The following is a 16,640-nucleotide window of genomic DNA, read 5'->3' on the forward strand; positions in this document are numbered from 1 at the left end:
CTGAGGAAAGAAGGAAAGTGAAGAGCAAGGGAGAAAGGGGAAGATATAGCCAACTGAATGCAGAGTTCCAGAGAATAGCAAGGAGAGACAAGAAGGCCTTCTTAAATGAACAATGCAAAGAAATCGAGGAAAACAACAGAATGGGAAAGACTAGAGATCTCTTCAAGAATCGGAGATCTCCAGGGAACGTTTTGTGCAAAGACGGGCATGATAAAGGACAAAGAAGGCAGGGACCTAACAGAAGAAGATGAGATTAAGAAGAGGTGGCAAGAATACACAGAAGAACTATACAAGAAAGATCTGAATGTCCCTGATAGCCATGACAGTGCGGTCACTGAGCTTGAGCCGGACATCCTAGAGAGTGAAGTCAAGTGGGCCTTAGGAAGCATTACTAACAACAAAGCTAGTGGAGATGTCAGTCTTCCAGCTGAGCTACTTAAAATCCTAAAAGATGATGCTGTTAAAGTGCTGCACTCAATATGCCAACAAATTTGGAACACTCAACAGTGGCCACAAGACTGGAAAAGGTCAGTTTACATTCCAATTCCAAAGAAGGGCAACGCCAAAGAGTGTTCAAACTACCGCACAATTGCGCTCATTTCACATGTCAGCAAGGTTATGCTCAAAATCCTACAAGCTAGGCTTCAGCAGTATGCAAACCGAGAACAACCGGAAGTACAAGCTGGGTTTCGAAGAGGCAGAGGAACTAGAGATCAAATCGCCAACGTTCGCTGGATCATGGAGAAAGCAAGAGAATTCCAGAAAAACGTCTATTTCTGCTTCATTGACTACGCTAAAGCCTTTGATTGTGTGGATCACAACAAACTGTGGCAAATTCTTAAAGAGATGGGGGTACCAGACCACCTTACCTGTCTCCTGAGAAACCTGTACGAGGGTCAAGAAGCAACAGTAAGAACCAGACATGGAACAACCAATTGGTTCAAAATTGGGAAAGGAGTACGACAAGGCTGCATATTGTCGCCCTGCTTATTTAACTTATATGCAAAGTACATCATGAGAAACGCCGGGTTGGATGAATCACAGGTCGGAATTAAGATTGCCGGGAGAATTATCAACAACCTCCGATACGCAGACGATACCACCCTAATGGCAGAAAGCGAAGAGGATCTCAAGAGCCTCTTGTTGAGGGTGAAAGTGGAGAGTGCAAAAGCTGGTTTGAAACTCAACATTAAAAAAACTAAGATCATGGCATCTGGCCCCATCACTTCCTGGCACATAGAAGGGGAAGAAATGGAAGCAGTGACAGATTTTATTTTCTTGGGCTCCAAGATCACCGCAGACGGTGACTGTAGCCATGAAATTAAAAGACGCTTGCTCCTTGGGAGGAAAGCTATGGCACACCTAGACAGCATAGTAAGAAGCAGACACATCACCTTGCCGACAAAGGTCCATCTAATCAAAGCTATGGTTTTCCCAGTAGTAATGTATGGCTGTGAGAGCTGGACTATAAGGAAGGATGAGCGCTGAAGAATTGATGCTTTCGAACTGTGGTGCTGGAGAAGACTCTTACGAGTCCCCTGGACTGCAAGGAGGTCAAATCAGTCCATCCTAAAGGAAATCAACCCTGAGTGCTCAATGGAAGGACAGATACTGAAGCTGAAGCTCAAATATTTTGGCCACCTAATGCGAAGAGAAAACTCTCTGGAAAAGACCCTGATGCTGGGAAAGACTGAAGGCAAAAGGAGAAGGGGACGGCAGAGGATGAGATGGCTAGATAGCATCACTGATGCAATGGATATGGACTTGAGCACGCTCCGGGAGAGAGCGCAGGACAGGAAGGCCTGGCATGCTATGGTACATGGGGTCATGAAGAGTCGGACACGACTGAACGACTGAACAACGACACTTATATGTCAGAGCAGGCACAACTTCCGAAGCAGCATTCTCTGCTGTAAGAGAGGGACAGAGAGAGAAGGCAATGGGGAAATGCCTCTTCTCAGATGGCACCTGCTGCCCATAGATTTGTACGTATATAATGAAGAATAATAATTTAAAACTCTGCTACCAAATTGGGGACAACTTTTAAAAAAATCAAAACATTTAGTTGATTAATCTAATATTTTAGTTGATTAATCTAAAAAAAATCAACTAAATATTTTAGCACTAATTTTAAGCATTATGTTGTCATTCCAAAAAGGCTGCTGAAATGTTTCCAGTACTATTTTAGGATGGTTTGCTTCAGGGCAGCTGGCTGGTTTGGGGCGTCATGTCTGCAACAGCCGGCCTCAAAGCTGGGGCCATCTCTGAAGGTCCTCCTCTCCCCACCTCCCACCCCTCTAGAAGAGATACAGCAAAGCCCATTAACCCAAACTGTTCTGTCCTCAAGCTACCCTCACCACAGTGTTACCAAACAGTCTCAGCTCCACTTGAAAGGGGAACAGGAGGGGGGGAGCCAGTGAGAGGAATGGGTGGGGGGAGAGATTTACAAGTGAAAGGAGTTAAGAATGGAGCAGTTTGTGGGATAAAGAGTCTGCAGAAGGGGCTTTACAGATGTGCAGAGGGTATGGGGGGGCCCTCATTGTTTAATTAAGCAGAAAGTGGCTCTTTTGAAAAGCAATTTTGCACAGGAGCTGGGGGGGCTCAGCAAACAGTTCCTGCGAGGCAGGGAGGAAGGGTGGGAGAGGAGAAAGGAACAGCTGGCACCATGAACCGTGTGAACCGAATGCTGAACAGTTTAAAGGGCTGAGGACCTCCTGCCCCCCCCCTTTCCATCCATTCCCCGTGGCCTCCCCCCTCCACTGGTGTCATAGCCACAAATAATGGGAGGCTGGTGATGGGAAGGTTATTCCAACACATGGGTGGACAGAACGGCTACGTTTGAGGATCAAGAGAGCCGCAGGCCCGCTTGCTTCGTTTGCCCTCTGCTGCGCTGCCCCCCTCTTCCTCGAGAGACCTTTCTACATCACCAGCTTACATGCACAGGTTCCCCCCCTCTTCTCTGCTCAACAACCTCTTCTTCATTCCCTTCCAACAGCTTGCCCAAGACCCCTAAACTAGAGGTTTGCTGCTGGGGGGTGGGGAGGCTCACACATCCTGCCACTGTCCCCCCCTCTCTTCTCTTCTTCTCCCGCCACCCACTCCGCTCCGGCAGCTCCATGCCCCCCCTCCTCTTGCATGTGGCTGGGCGGAGAAGCAGTCAGGACAATCTGCCTTGGGCCATCTCTTTCTCGCATTGCGGAGAAGCCTTATTTCTGATGGCCCCCGAGTCTCAGTGCGACTATCGCCCCCCAAAATAGTCAGTTTGGTGGTTATGGGTGGGGCGGGGGGTCTGTTGAAGAAGGAGAATGCTTTGCTCAGACTGGGAAGGGCACAGGACCACAGGAAGCTGCCGTCTACTGAGTCAGACCTTTGGTCCCTCTAGCCCAGTATTGTCGACACTGACCGGCAGCAGCAGCTAAAAAAAAAAAAAAAGGGGTAATTTTTTTTTTACCCTAAAAAAGATATTGCGGAGTTGGAAAAAGTACAGTAAAGGACAGCTAAAATGATCAAGGGGCTGGAGCATTCTCCCTATGAGGGAAGGTTACAACATCTGTGATTGTTTAGCTTGGAAAAAAGGTGAGTGAGGGGAGAAAGTGAATAGGGAGACATTTTTCTCTCTCTCTCTCTCCTAATATTAGAACCCAGTGGGGTCCTCCCATGAAGCTGATCAGTGGGAGATTCAGGACAGATCAAAAGAACTTCTTCACACAATGCAGAGTCAAACTATGGAATTTGCTACCACAAGACGCAGAGATGGCCACCAATTTGGATGGCTTTAAAAGGGGATTGGACAAATTCCTGGAGGAGAAGGCTACTAGTCCTGATGGCTATATGCTACTTCCAGTATCAGAGGCAGTATGCCTGTGTACGCCAGATGTTGGGGAACACGGGTGGGAGGGTGCTGTTGCACTCCTGTCCTGCTTGTGAGCTTCCCATACGGGCAGCTGGTTGGCCACTGTGTGAACAGAATGATGGACTAGATGGACCCTTGGTCTGATCCAGCAGGGCTCTTCTTATGTTCTTATAACCTCTGATAGATAGGTCATTCCATCACATACATTTGGGCAGTTATCTGGGTTCATCCCGCCCCTCCCCAAATCTTCCTTCTCATAAGATCAGCCCTGCAGGGCCAGCAACATAAAGTTCCAAGTAGCCCACCATCTTGTTTCTCCCAGTAGCCAACCAAATGTCTTGAGGAAGCCCGCAAACAAGGCTTTCATGGTACAGCAGATGGAGCAGATGTGTTCTCTGTCTCTCCAGAGGGCAGGACGCGAACCCATGGGTGGAAACTACAGGGAAGCAGATTTCAGCTAAACATTGGGAGAAACTTTCAAATGGTATAAGCTGTTCCCGCGCCAATCCACTCTTGAACCACAGTGGAATTCACAATGCTCACTTCCGGAAGGATACCGATAAATGCATTCGCATCTCTCCTGTACGCACCATTGTCTGCAATTTATTTGATTGATTTACAACATTTATATGCCACCCCATATCTTGACAGAATCCGGAGCAGTGAACAACAGAAAATACAAGATGAGATAAAATCCAAGTTGAAAAGTATTATTTTTTAAAGAAACAGAATTCCGATAAAACCACGGCTGGTCAGTCAAGGAAGGCTTCCTGAAATAAAAATGTTTTCAGGAGGCGCTGGAAACAGCACAGTGTTGGTGCCTGCCTGACCTCCAGATGCAGGGAGTTCAATAGAAAGGGGGCCACCACACTGAAGGCTCTTCTCCAGGCGGACTCCAATCAGGCCTTAGGTCTGTGCGGAACCACCCGGAACATGCCCTCTGATGACCTCAGTGACTGAGTAGGTTGATAAGGGATTGCCTCCTAGATGCTCAGAGCATGAGCGGACTGCTTCGTCAACTGAGCCCTTCCCTGGTTTCTACTGAGCAGAGCAAAAATGACATCACCTCACAGCCAGCTTGCTCCAAAGAGGTGTGAACAGGGGCGAGAAGGCATCTGGATCTATGCTGCAGCATAGTTATATGGTTTGCACACAGAAGACCCCAAGTTCAGGCCCTGGCATCCCCAGTTAGAAGAATCAGGTAGCAGGTCAAAGACCCTACCCCAGCCTTTCCCAACCTGGTGCCCTCCAGCTAAAATGGACTCCAACTCTCAGGATGCTTGCTTCATTGTTTATCCAGGCCTATCAACAAGGGCCAAGTTTGGGGCAGGATGGGATGGGGGTGGGGAGAGACCTGAGAAGAACCACCCACAAAATACTCACAGGGTTCATGCTGGCTGGGCAAAGTCACCTGGTGTTTTCTTTTCCCATTGAACAAGAGTTCTGCTCCCCCTCTGAAATGCAAGGCAAAAACACACACATCACAATCTGCAAGGCAGAGCATAGAAGCGATAATGCTTTAAAGCTAAAAATACTGAAAAAGCTCACCGGGTCTCAATCCCTTACTGTGATTGGGCTGTACCTTACGTGAGATGGCACCCCCCCTTTCAGCACTACAACCCCTCCTTTCAAATATATTTAGGTATTATATTAATTTATAATGTGCCCAGTGCTTTGCAGAGTACGAGAGGACAGGTTCTCAGTACTGCTGCCAAGGCTCCTGAATGGTTACGATTCTGACAACGCATGAACATGCTGCTGCTCTGGAGAACTCACAGGGTAACGAAGGATTCACCGCTGCCTCAGATACTTCTGCTCTTTGATGTTATCCTCTTGATTCCATTTTAAATGCTTTGTTTTATATTCCCAGCCGCCTCCTGCCCCCTCACAGATTGAAAAGGTGGAAGGTAAGCGTTTTAAATCAAACAATAAATGGCCTCTTTGCCCTCGTCGTTTATTCAGAGCATATCCACATTCTACTTTCCCTCACCTACGTTTCTGACTTGAGCACCAAACCAAAGGGAAAGAACCGTCCCTAAGGTTATCATATGACACTCCCACACTAACACCATCTTAAAAGAGGCATTCCCCCTGGTGTGCGCGAAGGGAGAGGAAGCACCTCTCTTCAGAACAGGGCTCCTGTAATATGTGCATGCATAATCTCAAAAACCAGAGGAGGAAATATTATTTTCCTCTTCAGATTAATATCATCATCACCGTTATTATCATTATTATCATCATCTCAACATGGCAGAGCTTTCTCAGTGTGGTGTCTCAGCTACAAACCTCCCTCCCACTGGAGATTCAGTTGTTCCCAACACTGTTGTCGTTTGGGCCCAAGCTGAAAATGCATTTATCTGTGCATGCTTTGGGGGGATTGGCAAATGTGTGTGAGGGGTGCGAGTTGAGAACATAAGAAGAGCCCTGCTGGATCAGACCAAGGGTCCATCTAGTCCAGTATTCCCCTCAAACAGTGGCCAACCAGCTGTCGACCGGGAACCCACAAGCAGGACATGAGCACAACAGCACCCTCCTACCCATGTTCCCCAGCAACTGGTGTACATAGGCTTACTGCCTCTGGTACTGGAGGTAGCACATAGGCATCAGGCCTAATAGCCATTGATGGCCTGCTCCTCCAGGAATTTGTCCAACCCCCTTTGAAAGCCATCCAAATTGGTAGCCATCACTGCATCCTGAGGTAGCAAATTCCCCAGTTTAACTACATGCAGTGTTGTTTATCTGTCTCTTTATGTGCATGCCTTTGTTGTGTTTTGTTATATATTTGTGATTTCAGAATTATGATTTCAAGGGTTTGTGTGTGATGTTGTGTTTATTAAGGTTGTTAGCTACCCTGGGCTCCTTGGGCAGGATGTAAACACAATAAATAAACACGCTCAGTTAACAATACCTTAATTGGGTAACACACAGTGCTGGCCCAAGACATTTTTTTGCCTGACGCAAAAGACAAGATGATGCCCCTCGCCCCATTCCACATTACAGAAGCCAGCTGAATCTTACATCAACACCTGCAAGCTTAGGGGACAACCAGCAGGTTGTGCAGCACACAAGGGGCTCAGAAGTAATGGCTGGGAGGCTGCTACTGCTGTGTCCCCCCAACCCCAAACCTGGTGGTTCCACATGGACCTATGGCCCAACTGGAGTCCAACCAGAGAAGAGCCTTCAGTGTGGTGGCTCCCTTCCTATGGAACTCCCTGCCCCTGGAGGTCAGGCAAGCATCAAGACTGGGTTGTTTTCGGCACCTCCTGAAAACAGCTCTTTTCCAGGAAGCCTTCCTTGGTTAACCAGCCTCAGTTTTATTAGTACTCTGTTATTTAAAGAATAATTTTAATATCCTGTTTCATTCTTTTTATCTTTTGTTCATTTTATCTCTTGTTGTTCACTGCTCTGGAATCTATTTACATGTGGACCAATATACAAATGGTGTAAATAAATAAATAATAAACAAACCTCCCAGCATCCACCATCTGAGGCAGCTGCTTCACTCTGCCTAATAGCAGGGAAGGCCTCATCTCATCAGGCGACAGACTGATTCAAAACCCATTTTTAAATCACTTTTAAAAGAAGAAGAAAAATGAAAAGGGGAGGAAGAAGCAGGGGAAAAAGACATGCAAGGGGGAAACTACAGTGGATTTCCCTGATGGCACCAGATGAATAAAGACATGAATAAAGGATGCTGGGAGTTGTAGTCCTACACATCTGGAGGGCACCAGGTTGGGGACGGCTGTGCTAGCACTTTTGAGCAGGAGGAAGGAATATCGAGAGAAAGTTCCAAACAAGGGGTCTGTTACAGGACAGGCCTGAGCAACCACCAGCTGAAGTCACACAGCCGGAATTGACGGTGCGCAGGCAAGATCCATGCCAAGTGCCACAAGGACACGAGCCCCTGTGTAGGTTTCCACCATGAGCTTACTGGCACCCAGCCCTTCGGCATCCCTCTTTGCTTGGCCATTGCCATGTTAAAAAGAGAGGCACGGAAAAGGAAGATCAAAATATGAACGGGGAAATATGAACACAAGACCCCAGTCCATTAAAAAAAAAAAAAAATCTAGTTACGTGAGGAAAGAGCCTTGGCTGTACTTTCAGAAGAACACAACGGCGCCTTTGTCCGGCTTACCGCAATGCTGCTCCTCATCCCTGGCCCGTCTCCCCAAAGATGGCTCTGTTGGTGTTGTCCAACTCACACACACACATACACAAAAAAACTGTTATCTGCAAACTGAAGTAACAGTTATTAATGTCAGACAAATCTGGAGATTCATGCAGGAGAACAAGTCTCAGCAGTGATAGGAAAGAAGTCTCTTTCTGCTTGCTGTAAAAACAAGCACCCACTTTGTGCTCCCACAGATACTGGAATGGGAGATAAGGTCCTTTCTGTAACATCCAAGCTGGGGGGAAAACTCAGCTGCGATGCTAAGACATAGAGCCCTCATTTAGGCATTTCCAAGAAAAGAGGAGGGAGGAGAGAGAAGGACCAAGCATACACTGCTTTTCTGAGTATCAGTGGCTACCATGGGCGGGGCGGTCATCTCCAAAAGGTTGCGTTCCAGATGTGTTGAACTCCAACTCCCATCATCCACAGCCAATGCTTCGAGTCCAACACACATCTGGAGGGTGCCAGGTCAGGGAAGGGTGTGCTAGACAGCGTGGGCACAGAGGGAGGAAGTAGAAGAAACCCTTCAAGGTTTTTGAGAAAGATTTCTACCAGAACAGGTTGGAAAATTATTTCATGTATTTATATACTGCCTTTCAAGCAAATGCTCTCTCTCAAAGCGGTTTACAGAGTAAAAACTGGGCAACAATTATAAACATCCTAAAACACCTTTCAAATCTGAGGTGGGAACCAGTGGTCCACAGCCACATATGGACCGCAACGTAATTTCATGCAGCCCTCAACATCTTCCAGCTCTCCAGGTGCTGTGGGTCCACTCTTGCTCTCTGGGTTACCCCTCTAGGAATCACATCCTCTTCCACTTGTGCTTTTCAGTGGTAGCCCCTATATTATAGAATTCCCTCCCAATATATGGTTGCTTTTAAGAGGGTTTTGAAAACACAACTCTGTTTTCCCTGGCTTTTAATTGAAAGTTTCAGTGGTGTTTGATGCTGACGGGTATTTTAGCGTTGTATTTTACTGGAATTTAAAACTGTATATATAACCTATAATTGTTATATTTTTTTATTTTTTGTATGTTTTGTGTTTAATTGGAACTGGTTTTATTTAAAACTCTTTATATTCACTATGACTTTGTGTTTTTGTATTGATTTCATTCTGTAAGCTGTCTTACGAAGACTTTGGTCTTGAAAGGTGCTAAGAAATGGAAAAAAATAAATTAAAGGCTCAATCCTATGTATGCTTAGACAGAAAAAAGTCCTACAGCTACCAGCATGCCCCAGCCAGCATGGCTGGCTGGGGCATGCTGGGAGTTGTAGTCCTTTATTCTGTCTAAATATTCATAGGATTGAGCCCTAAATAAATTAGTTTAGACTATATTCTGAGGACTGCTAATGGGAAAGGGTAACGAAGATGAACACCAAAAAGCTTGTCAGTGTACCGCCTGAAATAAAGCCTTGATTTCTTCCTCTAAAGAAGCTCACTTTGACTCTATGTTATGATATGAAGTAGAATTAAAATAATAATAACTGAAAGGTGTATCAGGAATGGCTAAAGTGCCATTCAGGCCCTGCTGGCTGGGGATGATGGAAGTTGAAGTCTAAAATATCTGGAGGGCACCAGGTTGGTGAAGGCTACTCTAGAGCATTAAGGTAATTCTCAGTGTTTATACAGCGTTGAAAAAATGCACATGTAACACCTGTGCTGAGAGCGTTGTACTGGCTGCCAGTTTGCTACCAGGCCAGATTCAAAGTATTATTGACATATAAAGCCCTGAACAACTTAGGATAAAGTTACCTGAAAGACTGTCTCCCCCTACATAGACCCGTTAGACCACCACAATCTTCAGGGAAGGCTTTGCTGTTTGTGCCACACCCTGCAGAGTCCCACCTGGCAGTAACACAGCAATGGGCCTTCTCTGTGGTGGCACCATCCCTTTGGAATGACCTCCCCACTGTGAAACATCAGGCACGGATGATCATGTGCTTTCAACGATTGCTAAAAGCTCACTTGTTTACCTTGACTTTTCCCAACCATTAACTAAATGCTGTTATGTTTTTAAAGATATGTTGTTTTGTAATATGTTGTGAACCACTTCTGGTTTTTAAAAATGGAAAGCAGTATATAAATGTTCTAAAATAAATAAATATATAAAACACTTCACAGATATTATCACAGTTGGCTTGGTTCTGACAGGTGTGCATTGAAACCACGTTCTCACGAGAGCGCGGTTTTCCCAGACTTTCTTCCATCTAGACCCAACACTCTAGGGAACACACCACAACAGACAAAATAATGGCCAACTGAAGGGGTATCAGCAGCCAAAGAGGACAACTGTGGCAAAGACAGTAAATCCCTAGTACTGATACCTGGTGGGTTATTACACTTTGTTTATATAAAAAAAGGTTAATGTATGCATTTTCCATACCTCAAAGACCAAAAGTCTTACTGTGGCATAAGCTTTTTATGGACTAGAGACCTCTGCTTCATGAAATGCATACATTTTCTTCTTTTCATAATTGTATTGCTTCCCTGTTGCTTGATATCAATTTTGTGTGCTGGATTCTCTTGCTTTCTTGATTACACAGGTAGTCTAAGTTAAAGGGCACCCTACTCTCAATCTGAAAAGAGCACAACAGTCCACGTGTATGCCTTGCCAAGAGATGTTCAAAACTATCCCCCGTTTAACAAAGCACCTCGCTCTGTACTTTACAGATTCAATCATCATCTTCCTTTCTGGGATTTTTTCCACTGTCCGCATAGTGAACATTTAATGGTAGGATAACTTCTGACTCTTAATGCAAAAAGTAGTTTTGGAACTAATTCCTAGTTGGATTCTTATTTCTCTTTCAACTACTTTGAGAGACGGAACATGCTCAGGAGTGAACCAACTGCCTGGCACTGATGACATGATCGCATTTTCTACCTGTTTTTTCATGGTCCTTTTAAATGTGTAATTCTTCATGGGAAAACTTTTTCAGTCCAAAGGCTGTATTTCCTCCTGGCCAACCCTCCGGGGGCTACATGCCAGCGGTGAGCATGGCCAAAGCAAGAAGCAGGCAGGGCAACATCAAAAAGTGTACAAGGCCATCCCATAGTCTCTCTCATCCAGACTTGTTCGCATCCACACACAGAGATCCAGACTCTTACTCACACACAGAACTCCTTTTAGGGCTAAATATCTATGATGACATTTCTAAAGTGAAAGGCACTGAAACACACACACACACACACACATCCCAATCTAAAACCTGTGAATTGCTAGTCACATACGTAGGAACAGGTTTTGGTTACGTGTACCGAGAAAAGGCCACTAAGTGCAAGTTCAAAGTCATTCTTTATTGTTACTTCAAACATTCCAGGATTGACTTTTAAAAGAAAATGAATTATGGGGGAAAGGATTAAATCTTTGAGGATGCAGAACTGTGTACAACACCTGTTTACCAGGCTCCCCTACTGTCACAGCCACCTTCCCAAATAGTCTTTGCCTCAGTATTGCCTTTTCCTCCTAGTCACATTCTAGAATAGGAAGACTCTCATCACTGGGCCTCAGCTGGATTGAGCCATCTTTACATAACCTTTCCCCACTTTTGCTCCTGACTTGTAATCTGACTTGTAAACCTTTTCATGCCCAGAAGCACCAATGACAGTCTCATTTCCACATCCCATCTCAGAAACATCTTCTTTAAAGGCCCTTGAGCACCTTTACACGGACTGGAGGAAATCTACCTTACCTACCATCCTCTCCATCCTGCCTAATGTTGCCCCTCCCAATCACAGGTTACTCTCTATAAAGGGCAGCTGCTTTGAAGGACTAGAGACAAAGGATAAGGAGGCAGCACACACTGGGTAGCTTTCTTCCACTACATTTAAAACGTCAGGTGGTTAGGAAACTACTGGCACTTCCCCAATCTGGCACCATCGAGATGTCAGATGAAAACTACCATCATTCCCCTAGCCAGCGCAATAATTGGCCATGATGACTGGGGGATGATGGGAGTTGTGGTCCAACACATCTCAATGGTGCTAGGTTGAAGAAGGCTGACTTAGGAAATGGGACAGGCGAAACTTCTCAGCTCCTGTTCTCCTGAACCTTTAGATGCCATGCTACCCATTCTATGCCTCTTTTCTATATGACCACCTTTTTACATGGAGCTATAGAAAATCTGAGAAGACAAGCCTTATCTCAAAGGGCTTATAATCTAGAAATAAGCCACAACAGAAGCATGGGAAGGGAGGGAGGAAAATAATGTGCTTTTTTTCCCCGTTCACAAGCTAGCCCTCTCCACAGACTCCTCCCAAGCGACTGAACTTTGGCGCTTTTCCTAAGTCCTACCACTGGATCAGTTTCCCCCAATCGAGGACCCTCCAGATATGATCAGCTTTCTCCAATCTGGCGCCCTCCAGATGTGTTAAACTATGGCTCCCACAATCGCTCCCATCTGGAGGGTACCAGGCTGGCAAAGGCTGCCTTAAAAGGAGGGACCCAACAAGTTGTTGTTGTTCAGTCGTTCAGTCGCGCCCGACTCTTCGTGACCCCATGGACCACAGCATGCCAGGCCTTCCTGTCCTGCGCTCTCTCCCAGAGCGTGCTCAAGTCCATATTCACTGCATCGGTGATGCTATCTAGCCATCTCATCCTCTGCCGTCCCCTTCTCCTTTTGCCTTCAGTCTTTCCCAGCATCAGGGTCTTTTCCAGAGAGTTTTCTCTTCGCATCAGGTGACCCATCAAGAGGGGAAGGCATTTATGCTTCCCAGAACAGAAGAGAAAACATTCTCAGGTGCCTGAAAAAAAAAACTTTTATTATGCCCAACCCATTCCAGAAAGGGCTTTTTTTGGGGGAGCATTTTAAGAAAGAAGCCTCAGAAAGATTCTTTGCCACACATCCGGAGGAAGATAAACGGCCCCTGAGCAAAGCAAATCCTTTCTGAAACACGCTGGGCGGAACAAAAGCTTTTTCAGCCACCCGAGGATATCTTGCCTTCGGAAGCCAGGACCCTTGGGGAGGGGGCGAGGGCGGGGAGCCTGTAACAATGGAGGGAGGGGGTAAGGTGGGAAAGCGTGAGTAAAACAGACACGAAAGGCCCCAGTATTATCCCAGCGGCCGCGGGACCCCCGCTTTTCCAAGAAGCCTCGACCGAGCCTGCATCCCGCCTCAAGACGCCCCCTTGCTGGCTCAGCCCCCGCACAGGAGCCCAGCAAAGACAGCCTGCGCCGCTCCCGAGCGCTCCCCTCGCCCATTTTCCTTCCCCCCTGCTCCTCTCTCCCCGGCACAAGCCCCCATTGCCATCCTTCCTCGCCCGGCGCCTCCCTTACCCAAACTCCAATTGCACAGACAAGGGCGCCGCCATCTTGCGTAAGGGAACAGCGCTGCCCGCACCGGAAGCGCCCCCGCGTTCACCGCCGGGTGAGGCGCGGTTGCCTAGCGACGGGGCAGCGACGCTTCGGAAGAGGCCTCAGCGTACCATAGAGTAGACGTTAAGGGCGCAGTCCTATGCGTGCTTAGACTGGCTGGGGCACGCTGGGAGTTGTAGGACTTCCCCCCCCCCCGGTCTAAATATGCCTAGGATTGCGGCCTAAATGTCTTTCTGTCTCTATGGCAGCCTCCCCATCTTGGCACCTTCCAGATGTGTTGGGGGGTACAACTCCCACCACCCCCAGCCAGCATGCTGGATAGGGATGATGGGAGTTGTATCCCCAGCACATCTGGAGAGCTCCGGGTTAAGGAGAGCTGCTGTGTGGTATATGCACCAAAAGGGTGCGGGGAGTGGAAAGCGAGAACGAGGCAGTTCTTGCGTTTGCAGCCCTAATTTCCTGCAGTGTGTGTGTGTGTGTGTGTGTTTTTATTGCTGTGTATCATCAAATTTGATTCCGTCCATTTGGGACTTAATGCAGAGCAGAGATTGCGCCCGCACTGCGCTGCTAAATGAGCATAGGAAGATTGTGTTATCACAGGTTTTCGGTTTGTGTTTTGAATCTGGTACATTATTTTAAATCTTTGTATTGCTGCTAGCTCCTGTTTGGTTATTTTTTTATCATCATTATTATTTTTTACACTGGCCTTTTAAACTTTTATAATGTATTTTATCATCTTGCATTTTATGGTTTTAATTGTTGTGAACCACCCAGAGACCTTTGGCTATTGGACGGTATAGAAATGTAATAAATAAATCACCAATTACTGTTATGGCCCCTGTGCTTTTTCTTCTATATATTTACAAGCTGGGCTTGAAAATGTGCCTTCTTGGCTCTTTTCTCTCTATTTTCTTTGTTTTGTTTTGGGGTGTGGGGGGGGGGAGGGAAGGGATGCTGGGAGTTGTAGGACTTCTTTCTCTCTAAACATGCATAGGATTGCATCCTTAGGGTCTCAAAGCCACTAATTCTGTTAGGAGAATGTGGGCTGGAACATATAAATCTTTTAAGGCCCGTTTGAAGGGCTGCACTGAAAGGCGGTTCATACATTTCCTAAATAAATAAACTAAAATTAAGTCACCAAAGGGTTGCAAGACTCCAATTCCTTTTTGTGGCAACAGACTAAAGCAGCAGCAGCAGCATGGCGATCACTCGTGAGGAGTCAGCATATCCAAATTTGACATTTTCTTCCTTCTGAAATTTCCTGATGATCATTAGGGTCCAAGACACATGGCTACAGTATGTGTATTATGCACACACGCACACACTTATATGTACACTTTATATATACTCCAGTATACTTTTTTTCATTTTTGCTTGTCTGTTTTAGGGTTCACTGTTCCCCCTCAACCCAGTGTTATTGTCCCCATATTGCAAATAAGTAAAGCTGAAGCTAAGAGTGGGTTAGGACAATCTTGTAATGTATTCCAATGTTGTTATTCCCACATTACAGACTGTGTGTGTGTGTGTGTGTGTGTGTGTGCGCGCGTGTTCATGGCTAAGACTGAGAGTGGCTTATGACCACCCTGCAGTGTAGTCCATTGTTTATGTCCCCACATCGCAATGTTCTGAGGCTGAGACATAGTGGCTTGCAAGAACCCTTTCATGTAGCCCAGTGCCATTATCCTCTTCACACTGTGGACTAGGACGCTGCCCTGCTAACACTACACATGAATGGAGTGACATATGTGTTAAGCACATTTGAATGTCACAGGACGTGTGTGTAACATAAGCATTTTACCCATGGCCTGCAACATACCCATACGGGTCAGCCCGTTTTTAAATTTTTATTTTGTGCTGCCCTAGATGAACTACAATTATATACAGAGTGGCCCAAAAGTAGGTATACAGTTGTTTAGAATGTTGATGGGAGGGGGAGAGAATGTGTGAGTAGAAGATGTGTGGGTGGAGTCAGAATGACAGTTGGGAAGTGTGAGTGACAGGGAGTGACAGTTAAATCAGTTAAGTGTAGAGAGTGAGGGGAGTGAGGCCCTTAAGTAGGTATACAGTTGTTTAGTTGTTTAGTTGTTGTTGTTTTCTACTGATATTGTGAATGATGGCAGTGAACTTGAGTCAAGAACAAAGAAAGTGGATTCTAAAGCAGTATTGGAAGACTGAATATTCTCTCCCCCTCCCATCAACATTCTAAACAACTGTATACCTACTTTTGGGCCACCCTGTATTGCATATTGGATGTTGAGTAGCAATAACAATAGCATATTAAATGATTAATAGTTGACCAGGGCACTACTTTTTTAGGGCCAGTTTAGGCTCAACGAGATTTTACTTCAGATTACACAGGTTTAGGATTGTGCTGTAAATGTTCTAAAACATTCTTACATTTAAATATAGCAAACTGCTATGATCAGTTTCCTAGCACTCCTTGCTTTGGAAGCTAGGACAGGAAAGGCCATTGTCAGCTAAGTGAGATGAAGAGCCCTCAGTACAGTGTAACATGAAGGGAAACAACTCTTACTCAATGTGAGAATGGTGTGGATCAGATATATATGAATGCCGCCGTTTTCACGTGTGAAATGCTGGAAGATATGCTTTCTTTGCCTGAGTTTGGCCAGTAACCTACACTATAGTAAAGGTAGGCTAACTGTTAATTCAGCCCTGTTCTTGTCTCCAGAGTACCCACATCGAACACATTGTGGCATGTGTTTTGTTTTTAATTGAGAGGGGACAGTGCCGTTTCACACACAAGAGGACCCATTTGGTCCGTGAGCCTGGCCAAAAAAGGATCCAATTATTTTTCAATAACGCATTCAGAGGCATCCGCAAACAGCCGTTTGCCCGCCTTGCCGTGGCAAGTCAAACTTCAAGGGTTGAATAATGGACGGGAACATTGGAGCCACCGCGGCAGCCATGACAATGGGGATTCCTGGCTCCGGGGCTTTGTTTGGTTTCTCCAGTCTCCGTTTTGAACTCCCTTCTTCTGCGTAGGAGAAAAAGGGGGTCTGGGGTTGGCGGGGGGGGGGGGAGATGGTGTGGGGGAAGGGAAAGTGAGGTCAGAGGGAGTTAAAGCCTTTTCTATCCCATTCATGTGGTAATTGGGTGTCAAGCAGAGATCAGTAAGGTGGAGGCTGGCCTCTGAGCTTGGGTTAAACTGCCGCTAAAAGAAAGCAGGAGCCCAACCGACAAGAGCCCTGTATGTCATTACGGCTCACAGTAAAACGGCCGGCCTCTGCTACAAGGCACTCTTCTATTCCAACTGGGGAGTTAAGGGGGGTGGGCGGCCGAGC

The 16,640-nt window shown here is 46.2% G+C and overlaps 1 protein-coding gene across 5 annotated transcripts in view; it reads right to left on the reverse strand.

The window, feature by feature from the left end:
* The window catches only part of URM1 (ubiquitin related modifier 1), a 33,409-nt gene extending 20,045 nt beyond the window's left edge, over positions 1–13,364 (reverse strand). For all 5 annotated transcript variants that reach the window (XR_014785909.1, XR_014785912.1, XR_014785910.1 and 2 more), the window contains exons 1-2: positions 13,300–13,364; positions 5,237–5,307 (exon numbers count right to left, since the gene is read on the reverse strand). Coding sequence is in view for 1 of the 5 variants with exons in the window: in XM_084821057.1 (XP_084677183.1) it covers positions 5,237–5,307; positions 13,300–13,334 (106 nt within the window). In the remaining 4 variants the exon portion in view is untranslated. The remainder of the gene's footprint in view (positions 1–5,236; positions 5,308–13,299) is intronic.
* Positions 13,365–16,640: the final 3,276 nt, after the last annotated feature.

Source organism: Heloderma suspectum, chromosome 14 (assembly GCF_057233095.1).
Source record: "Heloderma suspectum isolate Gila_16-S chromosome 14, 16-S_ref, whole genome shotgun sequence".
Lineage (NCBI taxonomy): Eukaryota > Metazoa > Chordata > Lepidosauria > Squamata > Helodermatidae > Heloderma > Heloderma suspectum.